The sequence below is a fragment of the Psittacula echo genome, assembly GCF_963264785.1.
Source record: "Psittacula echo genome assembly, chromosome: 4".
NCBI lineage: Eukaryota > Metazoa > Chordata > Aves > Psittaciformes > Psittacidae > Psittacula > Psittacula echo.
The window spans coordinates 101952210-101965219 of record NC_137738.1 but is presented as its reverse complement, the minus strand read 5'-3'; the positions used below and the strand labels follow the sequence as shown (position 1 = coordinate 101965219).

Here is a 13010-nt window from a genome sequence, read left to right as displayed (position 1 = left end):
CTCCCGCTGCTGGCAAGGTGAGAAAGGATGGATGGGTATTAACAGATGTCTCCAGCCAACTCTCTTGAGAAGATTCACTCTAACCTGAGTAGCTCCACATCGAAGAGGAGCGTGGCATTGGGAGGGATGACCCCAGGGTGGCCTGTGGCTCCATAGGCCATCTCAGGTGTGCAGGTCAACTTTGCTCTTTGTCCTAAGCTCATCTGGGTTTTGGATATTGAAGAAAGGAAAAGAGAAGACAAAACCAAACAGTATTAGGAGGAAAACAAAGAACAAATCACAATGTGTCAGACTGACAGAATTGAGGAGAGTCAGGACCACTGTATTCATGGAATCATTTAAGTCGGAAAAGGCCTTTAAGATCATCAAGTTCAACCATGGCTCAGCTTCAAGCTGCCACACCCAGCTCAGACATAGGCCTTCTGACTCCCCTGGCTTCTCACAGCAGTTATTTAAATTACCAGAGCCAGTCTGGGAGCCCACCCTGCCTATGCTGGACTGTAGAAGGAGTGAATTCCTTCTACGGAGTGCAGGGTACATGTAACACCATCAAGCAGTGGATGTCTTTGAGAAGTATCACTTTCCATCTCTTCAGCTGCCAAATTTTGGTAGAGGTGAGGGGCCATGAGCAGGGCAGGGTAGATGGAGCTAGTAACAGACAGGAGAGATTAGTGCCAAAATGCACTTCAGTTCAGCTTCTGAAAAGCATTCAGCAACATTTTTCCTTCTTCAGCCACCACCAGAGACGCCTTCAAAGCCGCTGCTCAAACACTAATGCTGTAGGCACAGAACTTTCTGCTGCTGGGCAGATGCAAAGCAAAAAAGTCCTACTGAAAAGAGGTACTTACTTCCCTAACCTCAACCCAAGCCTGAGGGCAGACATCTCACCTCAGGTGCTGCTTATTCTGGCAGAGGGCCCTTGCCGTGGGATGGACAGAGATACTGATTTCTCTCACTCCAGACGAGCTCTGAAGGTGACAATGCTCATGGAGATTTGGGGTATCAAGAATAAAATCCCTGCTCTTCCAACAGAGTATTTTTGGGTGGAGCAATCTCAAACTGCTGTTCATGCACCATACATAGTGACTGAATAGTCACTGGCCAAGAAACAGTCCCTGAGTTGAGGCATTGTTTTAACTCACACCTCTCCCCCAGGATGAGACACATCACTGGACAACAGATTACATGGTACCTCCTGTTGATTTTTTTTTCAGGTCCTATAAAATATGCCCAAGATAGAGCTTTTATGACTTTAGGTAGAAGAAAAATGTGAATACGAACTTCCTCAAGTTCAGGCAGTGTTCATACCATGGGGTGCAGGAGCAGGTGACCTCCTCTGGCCCCCTGCAGGGGTCTGTGTGGGGCAGGCTGCCTGCTGCTCTGATAGGTTCCTAAAAGCCACACAGCCAGCAAGTCATGCATGGGTTTCAGGCATGGGGCAACCTTGAGCTGTCAGATGTTGAGTAGAGAAATGCAGATGCCTGTGGCATCCGACAGTCATTAAATCCAGGCTTAATGAAAAATCTGCATGCTAGACAGAGTGAACAGCCTTTGTCCAAATGCTCTGTGTCAAAACCCACCCCCCAGAACCTCAAAACTCTTGGAGGGAAGGAGACAGATACAAGCTCGGCTTCAGTCAGCGATCCACTAGGAGGAGCAGGAGGGCAGCGGGTTGCACGCCCATTACTGGGACAGCTTTTGGCCACCTATTGATTAAGGGACAGAAGTCAGCGAGCGAGAGTGGTCAAGGAAGGAATAAACTGATTCACCCAGAACTTGCTACTGCTGCTTTATCTGCCCTGGCTTCTGGCTTCTACAGCACACTTGGGTCCTGAGCTGCTCCTAGGCCAAAGCAAATAATAGAGTCCACTCAAATCCACTTAGTCTTGCCACCATTACACTGGACATTGCTGTGCTCACACATCCTTCAGCCAGCTTGAAGTTCAGCTAGAATAATTTCTTTGTACCTGTGTCACACCTTCTTCAAATCCTTTAATGACTTCTTGCCTGCCAATCTTGAACCTGAAAGGCTTGTTTCTGTCCCTGGAGGAGTCAAACTTCTTTCCATTCTGCAGCATTCCTGCCAAAACAAGACACGCAGTTTCAGTCTGAGCTACATGTCAATTTAAATGCTGGAGGGAGGGAAGGAGTGAAAAATTAGTGTCTTGGTCACATTTTCACTTTGAAGCCTCATGCAGAATGGATAAGGCAGGAGAGCCAGACACAAATATGGCACCAAAAGGTACCATATTTTTACCTTTGCCTTCTGGTAATTTAGCTTCTAAAATGGAAATATATTATTCTTATTATTCTTAATGCTATAGGTTATAACTCATGTAGTACCAAACATTACACAGACACACTGAAGAGCTGTTGCTTGCACAGTGGAGCTTCCTGGCTCAGCAGATAAAAGCAGGCAAGGAGCAAGTGGGAAGCAGCATTAAGAGAATCTCAACACAGGGGCCTGATCCAGGCCTGCCCCTAAACACAGAAAAGCTCCCTAAAACTAGCCTACAGACAAAGAAACCAAATTTAACATAAATATGACTGGGTTTACCCCTCATTAAATACTTCTATTTTAAGGTTTTTTTAACCATGTAACTAACCAAAGGGAATAGTTGTTGTGGAGAACATGTTAAGTGCCAAGGGGACTTCGGCTATGTGTGACCCAAAGCCGCACAGGCAGCAGGAGCTTTCCACATGCTTCCACAGGTGGGGATGTAGATTCGGGTTTGGGAACTTTTGAACCAGATTTGGTGCCAGTTAAATGCCCGCATTAAATGCCTGCATTAAATGCCCGCAAGTACAGGGCAGCTCCTTGTTCCTGCAAATTTAAGGTCTCCTGGGAGAACCTTAGAGCAGCTTCCAGTACCTAAAGGGGGCATACAAGAAAGCTGGAGAGGGACTTTTTACAAGAGCATGGAGAGACAGGACAAGGGGAAATGGTTTTAAACTGAAAGAGGGGAGATTTAGATTAGGTATTACGAAAAAATTCTTACTGTGAGAGTGGTGAGGCCCTGGCACAGGTTGCCCAGGGAAGCTGTGGCTGCCCCTTCCCTGGCAGTGTTCAAGGCCAGGTTGGATGGGGCTTTGAGCAACCTGGTCTAGTGGAAGGTGTCCCTGCCCATGGCAGGGGGTTGGACCTGGATGATCTTGAAGGTCCCTTCCAACCTAAACCATGCTGTGATTCTATGATTTATACCAGAATGTCTAGTAGGAATATCTGGTAACTTGGACAGTTTACCTTCCCTACTTGATTCACTCAGGAGTACCAAGAAGAACATGGATTACACAAATGTGGCCATTCCACAGCACGCATGTGAAACTTCTACATAATGTTACAACTGCATGTGTCTCCCTCTCCTTGTACAGAAAGAACAGAAAAGCCTCTGCATTTAAAAATATGAAAATAGAAAGGACATCTATATGAATAGTACCCTCATTCGTTATATTTTCATTCAGCCACAAGAGATAGTTGGGGAACACCTTACTCATTGTCCTGGTTTAGCAGTAGCAGTCATTTTTTCTACGGGTGCAGTGCTGTGTTTTGACTTTTGGCCTGGGAATAATACTGATAAAGCCGATGTTTTCAGTTGCGGGTCAGAATGTTTACCCTGACCAAGGACTTTGTGAGTCTCGTGCTCTGCCAGGGAGGAGAGGAAGCCGGGAGGAAGCAGGGACAGGACACCTGACCCAAACTAGCCAAAGAGGTATTCCATACCACAGCACGTCATGCCCAGGATGTAGAACGGAGAGTTCCCGGAAGGGCTGGATCATGGCAGGGTGGGGGCGAGGTACCGGTTGGTGAGCGGTTGTATTCTCTTGCTTGTTATTTCCTTTATCATTATTATTATTGGTGGTAGCAGTAGTGATTTGTGTTATACCTTAGTTATTAAACTGTTCTTATCTCAACCCGTGGGAGCTGCATTCTTTTGATTCTCCTCCCCGTCCCTCCAGGAGCGGAGGGAAGAAAGGTGGGGGGGGAAGTGGACTTCGTGGTTCTGATTTACGGCCTGGGCTTAAACCACGACAGTTCTTTTTTGGCGCCCAACGTGGGGCTCGAAGGGTTGAGATAACAACAGATCTGACCGAGGCACAATGCTGATTTATTGGCTCTCAAAGTTGTTTCTCTTGATGCCACAGTTTCAGTATGCTGTAGCTTACTTAGAGCCGGTATTTGCTGTGTTAGTGTTTATCAAGTGTGGGCCTTGGGCTAAGGTTCTTGTTTCATTGTATTTTATGGTAATGGCTTGTAATACAGGGGGGCTCCGGCAGCAGGGCGGGATGGACGTGGCCGTGGACTTGTACCTGCCCGTCCCGCTGCTCTTCCCCGTCCTGGCCCTCGTCCTCGCGGCCGTCTTTGTGAGGCTGCGGGGAGCTGAGGGGGAGCGGCCCCGGGAGCCTGCGGCGGCCGAAGCGGCCCGGGAGAGGGGCCCCGGGGACCAAGCGGCGGCGGGAGCGGGGCCGGAGGCCGGGAAGGAAGCGGCTGCCGAGGAGGGGAAGGAGGCGGCTGCCGAGCAGCGGGAGGAGGCGGCGGCGGAGGAGCCGAGCCCCACAGCCGAGCCCAGCCCCGCGGCGGCCGAGAGCATTCCCCAGCAGCCGTCTGCCGAGCCCCGTGAGCCTGAGCTGCAGGAGGATGCAGGAGACCCCGCAGCACTTTCCAGCAAGGCAGAGGAGGAAGATCTGGACTCAGAAAAAGCGAAGCTGGTGGTGAGAGAGCCTTCAAGCACAGCAGCTACACTAGCCCCAGTGACAAGTACAGCAGCAGCATTTGAGAGTTTTGAAGGGTTTGAATGGCCTTTGGGTACCCTTGGAACCTGCCTGTTGATTGTGATAGGGATCACCATGTTGGCACACACACAGAGTGAGTTCTACCCACGACCATTTTGTCTGATCCCGAGAGTTAAGCAGAGTCAGGTTTGGGTCTTGTCTGGGTTTAGACAATACAGGGGGACCGAGAGGTTTTCCCCAAGGCTGGACAGTCATGAGTGTCACGGTGTGTGGGACAGTATGGGCGAGTATCTAATCCACTGGGCCCCTCCAGTGCTTTGGAAGCATTGGAGATGGAAGGCAGCTGTGTGGAGTCCCCAGCAACAAGTTGCAGACACTGCTGCAGGGGAGGGTGAATTATTTTGAGCCTGATGGGCCCATGACACTTCAGGCCATCAGGGCAGAGATGCAACACAGAGATGGACTCATGATCGAGGGGTGGACTTTGCAATGGGCCTCTCCTGCTCTGAAAGACTGTTACAAGAGATGGAGCCCACCATTACGGACCGAATGGACTCAGCAGCTTTATAGGGATTGGTCTGTGCACTAAGATAACAGTGCACTGAGATGAGAGTGAGGGTATATTGAAAATGTGGGATCTGAGCATGACATGAATGGTATGGAATAAGGGGTGGATACTGTCCTGGTTTAGCAGTAGCAGTCATTTTTTCTACGGGTGCAGTGCTGTGTTTTGACTTTTGGCCTGGGAATAATACTGATAAAGCCGATGTTTTCAGTTGCGGGTCAGAATGTTTACCCTGACCAAGGACTTTGTGAGTCTCATGCTCTGCCAGGGGGGAGGAGAAGCCGGGAGGAAGCAGGGACAGGACACCTGACCCAAACTAGCCAAAGAGGTATTCCATACCACAGCACGTCATGCCCAGGATGTAGAACGGAGAGTTCCCGGAAGGGCTGGATCATGGCAGGGTGGGGGCGAGGTACCGGTTGGTGAGCGGTTGTATTCTCTTGCTTGTTATTTCCTTTATCATTATTATTATTGGTGGTAGCAGTAGTGATTTGTGTTATACCTTAGTTATTAAACTGTTCTTATCTCAACCCGTGGGAGCTGCATTCTTTTGATTCTCCTCCCCGTCCCTCCAGGAGCGGAGGGAAGAAAGGTGGGGGGGGAAGTGGACTTCGTGGTTCTGATTTACGGCCTGGGCTTAAACCACGACACTCATTCCTTTGGATGGGCACAACAGTGTTTCAACCCATGTATTATGAACACATAGCTTCTACAGCAAGTGGATAACCTTCACAGAGAGCTACACTATTAGGTATTCTCATTCTCTTTTCAAACAGAGCATAATTATGGTAGCTTTCCACTTAAAAGTACCTGATTAATTGCTCTTTCAATATGCTATACTTTGGCTATTGTAAGGTTTGGCTGATATTTATATAGTAGAATAAATGCTTTCTTTGTAATGCTGTAGTGCCAGTGTTTTGTTCATTAATAACCAAATATCTGAGAAAGCGTCTGGTTGAAAACAATGCTACCAAGCCCAGCTTTGACAGAAAATGCTGAGAAATCCTGCCTTTATGATCCAGTATGAAAATACAGTCGTACTAGTTTCTTTTCATTAAAGCAGTTGTATTAATAGATCAACTTGATGCACAAGTTTTATTTTTCAGTAAAACCCATCAGCTATTATCCAAACAACAAAAAAAGGCATATTCTGCTTGCTTTAAAAATTGTGTTACAAATCAAAGGTAAATATAAAGAGACATGCCAGAACAAAGACTGAAAGGGTAGGATTCGTTTTACCAACCCTTATGCTTCTAAGATGTAGCCAGCTACTTTTTAGCTAAATACTCTGCTTCACTCTACAATCAAGTCAGAGAAAAATGTACTTTCAGAGGCAATTCATCTAACCAAATCTAGGCCATAATGAATTGCATCCTAGCAGTGCCTCTTTCTGTGCAATGAATGTAAGGGAAGTCCAAACAAGTAGCTCAGACACAGATGTCTCCAAATCCATTAGTAGCTAAATCAGTGGTGGTGGCATTCTGGCCTTGCAGTAACGAGGGCACAATATTTGGTCAGTTCAGTGGGATTCTGTGTCTAGATGTTTTACGTCAATACTAAAACCAAATGGCAGATTAAGGCAAATTATCTGTTGACAAAGTCCACTTTTTGTCAAAGTCAGTACTTTAGAGATATGTGTGCGTGTGCACACAAGGCCTTAGGAGGAAAATTATGGGATAACCTGCCTATAAAGGCATGTTTCATAACCTTCACTGTTAGCACTTGTCATATTCCTTGAGTTTTTCACGATATATTAGTGAAGTACTTTATTTATGCTCCAATGCATGTACGTACACACATTACGCAATATACTGACTCAGTGATATCCCTAAACCCCCTCCATGCAGGCTGAAAAGTCACACCAGCTGCCTGCACAGGCTTTCTAGTTACAGACAAACATGGGTTCATTTGTAAGGTAGAAAACCAGCCTGCACGTAGAGGAGGGCTGGCAGGGAGAAGCAGCTCAGGGGGAACTCTCAGGCATATTGCATAATCCTTTTTGAAATATTTGATCTTAAATTTAAATGGCAGTCCTTCCTCACAGCAGTTTTATTTTTAAACACATCATAAAACCTTATGATTCTATGAAATGGAAGGAGACTATTACAGAATCCCAATATTTAATAGTTTTAATATTAAAACTTAGTACTGTCATTACAGTCTGCATGTTCAAAGCAGTATGCAAACATTAATTATTTCTCACAGCAGCCCAGGGAGGAAGAAGATATTTATTATAAAATAGCCTCAGTCTGGAAGTTCAGATTCAGATGCAAAGTTCCACAGCACTTTAATATGCTTTCACTTCATTTTGTAACTAAATCCTATTAAAATACTTAGCTTAAAGGTCTGGTGGTTTACTAAATACCACACATCAAACCAGCAGCAGAACAGAATTAACTATTCAGAGATCCTGACAACAGCTACTGGATAGTGTTTCCCATTTAAAATAATGTTTCTAGCTGTCCATGAGGTTGCCAGTCTAACATACATCGTATAAAACCTGACTCCTAATATACATCATGTAAAAACTGACTTCCATTTCACCATCAAAAGCCTATACAAGGTCTGTTAGGCCTATAGAAGAAAATGGACTGCTTCTCCTACGTTTACAGCAATATCCTATTTTCAGCAATGGCTGAAAATTCATCAGGTGGTGAATTCAAAAAGGTAACCTCTGTAATCACCCCACCTTACTGCTTTTGGAGGACAAACTGGCATTCAAAGAGTCAGACGTCCTTAATTGCTGAAGATCCGGCAGGAGGGTCAGTTTTTATATGATTGCCCTTTAAATGCACATCTACTTTAGAAATGAGTCAGAGTCCCCATCTGCCCTGGAGAAGTTCCGATCCAGATTTAGCTCTGAACTTTAGATCTTTTTTATCTCTCTATTTCTGAAAGTTAGAGCTGACTATTCATGCTCCTGGGAGCTAAAACAACATAATGCTTTATTTTCTTTCTTGCTAATGCATCAATTGATTTTTCTTTTTGGTAAAAAAATTGATTTGTGTTAATATTCTGCAATAAGGATGGATGCCCATCTTCAGCCTGCTAGCACCTTTACTTATCTAGCTAACAAGGATTAAAAAACCCACAACCTGGAATTGAATGATGACATTGCTTTGCAAAGTCACAGCAATCAATAAGAGCTTTGTCTGAGCAAGGACATCTAGATGCCTATATGCTTACTCGTTATAATAACCTTATGTTTGATTCTGAAAGGGAACAATTATTGTATTAAAATTATTAATTGCACCAACTTTTTCAAACCCATACACTATCCTGATAACTGAGTTTGAGAAATGAGTAATTTTCTAAAAGGAATTTTAAAAATTAGGTGGCTGTAGAAGTGGAGATGTTTCAGATCATGGGTCCTGCTGAATCATTGTAGTTCAGCTCACTGAAGCTGAAGATCAAAGAGAAGGCAGATCATTTTGTTAAGGAACATGATTAGGGATCCATCTATACTGCCAAAAATACAATGCCATTTGGGCTAAACCAGCAGTGAAAACAACTTCAGTCTAGGTTTGACACAAGTTATTATTTCTTACTAAAACACAAGTGTGTCTACATTACTCTTTTAACATGAATCAGCTAACTCAGGTCAGTCAACCTCAGCTAAGTCTGTTTCCTAAGGGGAGAGAGCTAATGACACTGTCTGTACTTGTCTAATAACTTTTGAATCTTTTAGCCAATTTCAAGCAAGTTTGACAGAGCAGTAGGGTTCCTACTGACATAAAGATCCTATGCATGTAATGAAAAGAAATCTGTGTAGGAAGAAGATCCTGTAAGTGCTTCTACGAAGAGAAATGCTCAATCTTAATCTGTTATCAGAGAACCTATATTATTGAGGAGAGGTCAGGAATGGAAAGACTTGAGCGCTGCAGTGGGATAGCAGTCTAAGCTTCTTTTCACCAGAGGGTTCCTTCATCAGAGAATGATTCAGCAACCAACCACATAAGAAAGATCAGCCCAGCTATTTAGGACACCTAACTTGCACCTATGGTCCTTCACCCAAAAAATCATGCTCCAACCATTAGCTATACAAAAGATGTAGCTATACAAAAGATGGAGAGAGAGAATACCAAAGGCCCTCCATAGATCTTCCATCAAGCTTACAAGCCCAAATTTGGAAAATGTATATGTAAAATTCCACTGCTAACGTTAGCCATCGCAAAGATAGAAACTGTGTCTCAACCTGTCATCTCTAGGCTATACCTACAATTAATGGAGAAAGAGAGAGCTCTCCAAGAATAATTTAAACCACACAGATTTAGATGCTAGGACTGACCTCCTGGAATCATTTATCATTCTCAGCCAACTAACTTACCAAAGTTAAAAAAGTTAACAACACTCATTTTAAACCCTAGACTGCCAGCTTTTTATAGAGCCCTAGTGAGGAGGTATTAACTCATCCATCCATACCTAAATGAAGTAGACCAGGCTTCACTGGCTCTAGTCTTTACTGAATTATTTGTCTTTGCAGTATTGACACATTGTGCGAATCAGAAGACGGAGATCCTAATCCCGGACAAATCCCCTGATTTCACTCGTCACTCTTCTTTTATCCTGTAGAGTGGGACTCACCTCAGAAGTATTAAGGGCATAAATTGAACAGGCAACTTTCAAAAACAACCAGCAACATCTGTCTGCAAAGTATTCCATTATCTTATGTTTTTAAACTCTAGTTACATACAGAACTTAAATGCAATCCACACACTTGAAAATAGCTACTTTCTGAGCATATGTTGGCTGCAGAAAAAGGGGCAGACATTCAGAAGGTGTTTCTAGGACACTATCCTGTTTCATTTTATGTACATCAGAGGTTCTTCAGGACAGGGACTATATTTTGATGCCTTTTAATGCAATCACCTTTCCAACTATGCCTTGTCATAAATCTCTGCTATTATAAATTTGTCATTCAGTTTGGTTCCTAGGATTCTTGGAGGCAGCATTTGCTTCAGGTAGTGTTGCTGTGGATTAAGAATTTTTGATCTCAAGTGTTTCTTTTTTCCCTTATAATACATTGTTTCTATGTCAAAATACGCCAATATTCTGTCAGGAGAATGTCACAAAGGTTGGAAATCCTGATTTTTCTCCCATTTATAACCTAGATGATCTTTAAGGTCCTTTCCAATCCAAACCATTCTGTGATTCTACAATTCTATGATCTCACACTTCTTACATCTTCATTTGCCATCTCATTACCTCAATTCACTGTTTTCTACTTCTTCATCATAACAACATCTCCCAGTAATCCACAATTATACCTGGCCATGAGCTTCCTTCCAAATACCCATGCAGTAAGTGGCATATATTTCTGATTTCCTTGATTTGACTTTTACAGACCAGTCAGTCTCATCTCTGTGCCTGGCAAAATCTTGGAGAAGATTCTCCTGGAAGACATGCTAAGGCATATGAAAAACAAGGAGGTGGTTGGTGACAGCCAGCATGGCTTCACTAAGGGGAAATCCTGCCTGACCAATTTGGTGGCCTTCTATGATGGGGCTACGGAACTGATTGACAGGGGTAGAGCAGTTGATGTCATCTACCTGGACTTGTGCAAAGCATTCGACACTGTCCCACATGACATCCTTGTCTCTAAATTGGAGAGACATCAATTTGATGGGTGGACCACTCGGTGGATAAAGAACTGGCTGGATGGCTGCACGCAAAGAGTTGTGGTCAATGGCTCGATGTCCGGCTGGAGACCGGTAACGAGTGGTGTCCCTCAGGGATCGGTGTTGGGACCGGTCTTGTTCAACATCTTTGTCGGTGACATGGACAGTGGGATTGAGTGCGCCCTCAGCAAGTTTGCCGATGACACCAAGCTGTGTGGTTCGGTTGATAAGCTGGAGGGAAGGGATGCCATCCAGAGGGACCTTGACACGCTTGTGAGGTGGGCTGATGCCAACCTGATGAAGTTTAACCATGCCAAGTGCAAGGTCCTACAAATGGGTTGGAGCAATCCCAGGCATGGCTACAGGTTGGGCAGAGAAGAGATTCAGAGCAGCCCTGCAGAGAAGGACTTGGGGGTGTTGGTCAATGAGAAAATGAACATGAGCTGGCTTCAGTGTGCGCTCACAGCCCAGAAAGCCAACCGTATCCTGGGCTGCATCAAGAGGAGCGTGACCAGCAGGTCGAAGGAGGTGATCCTGCCCCTCTACTCTGCTCTCGGGAGACCTCACTTGGAGTATTGTGTGCAGTTCTGGTGTCCTCAACATAAAAAGGACATGGAACTGTTGGAACAAGTCCAGAGGAGGGCCACGAGGATGATCAGGGGACTGGAGCACCTCCCGTATGAAGACAGGCTGAGAAAGTTGGGGCTGTTCAGCCTGGAGAAGAGAAGGCTGCATGGAGACCTCATAGCAGCCTTCCAGTATCTGAAGGGGGCCTACAAGGATGCTGGGGACAGACTCTTCATTAGGAACTGTAGTGACAGGACAAGAGGTAACGGGTTCAAACTTAAACAGGGGAAGTTTAGATTGGATCTAAGGAAGAAATTCTTTACTGAGAGGGTGGTGAGGCACTGGAATGGGTTGCCCAGGGAGGTTGTGAATGCTCCATCCTTGGCGGTGTTCAAGGCCAGGTTGGACAGAGCCTTGGGTGGCATGGTTTAGTGTGAGGTGTCCCTGCCCATGGCAGTGGGGTTGGAACTAGATGATCTTAAGGTCCTTTCCAACCCTAACTGTTCTATGATTCTATGATTCTAAAAGCAAAGTCTTTTCTGGACAAATTTGCCATCTCATCAGTTTTACTTTTTATCAGCTTTTCATCAGCAATTATGACTGTTGTAATGGAAATAAAGAGTGTTAATGTGAACTGGATGATACTTTTATTTCCTATGTGTCATCTGAACAGTGGGCCACCTTACTGAGTCCTCTGCAGGGACTCTGGCAAGTGAACCAAGAAGGGAAGTGTGGCTTGTCAAGGGAAAGGTTCCACAACAGATGTTTAGTACCACTATAAACACAAACTCAGTTTTCCACTGCTCATGTTTCCTCTGCTTAATATAAACACAGCTTTATGAGGAAAAAACAGGATTTGCTGCCTTAGACTGTATTTTTCTGACAGTTTATAGCCACTTAAATAAAAATGATTAATTTTTTTAAGGGAATTTTCAGTTGAAGAGACTGGGGGGTGCATCTCTGCAGCATCTCAGCTTTTCCCCACAGTTTTTTTGTTGTTTAAAAAGGCAACAGCAACAATTTGAATGTGCCATTTGTTGCCATGACAAACAATCACTGACTCAAGTATAGAAATAGGAAATGGATAGCAGTGATGGTCACCTCTGAGTTCCTGTAACCGCAGCATACTTCAATAACGGTTGATCTTTTCAACACAGGCAGCCTTGCTGCTTCATTTTCTTCCGGTATTATATACTCATATATCTTTAATGTGGAGTAAGAGCAACACAATCAATTATTTATTATGCAGCTGACAGCATGCAATGAAGACACAACAGACAACTATTCAATAATGCATTACCGTGCACTATGTATCTGTGTTGTGTACAACCACAAGACAATATGAAAAAGCCTTGCACTTAGCTTGACTTCACAGCCAAGAAAATTACATGCAATTGTCTGGTTCACTCTACTGAAAGGCATTATTCTGTCCTAACAGCTTTATAGATTTGCATAATTTTAAAAGAGAAGAAAAACTATATTTACCCTCAAGACACATATGAGGCTCAATAAGCATATTCTATATGAAT

At 44.4% G+C, this 13010-nt stretch overlaps 1 protein-coding gene across 1 annotated transcript in view; it reads right to left on the bottom strand.

The window, feature by feature from the left end:
• Window positions 1-74: 74 nt before the first annotated feature.
• FKBP1B (FKBP prolyl isomerase 1B) overlaps window positions 75-13010 on the bottom strand; it is a gene marked incomplete at both ends in the record, with an annotated part of 47612 nt that continues 34676 nt past the window's right edge. The window contains 2 exons of the mRNA XM_080616362.1: window positions 75-203; window positions 1968-2080. Coding sequence (XP_080472488.1) covers window positions 75-203; window positions 1968-2080 — 242 coding nt within the window. The remainder of the gene's footprint in view (window positions 204-1967; window positions 2081-13010) is intronic.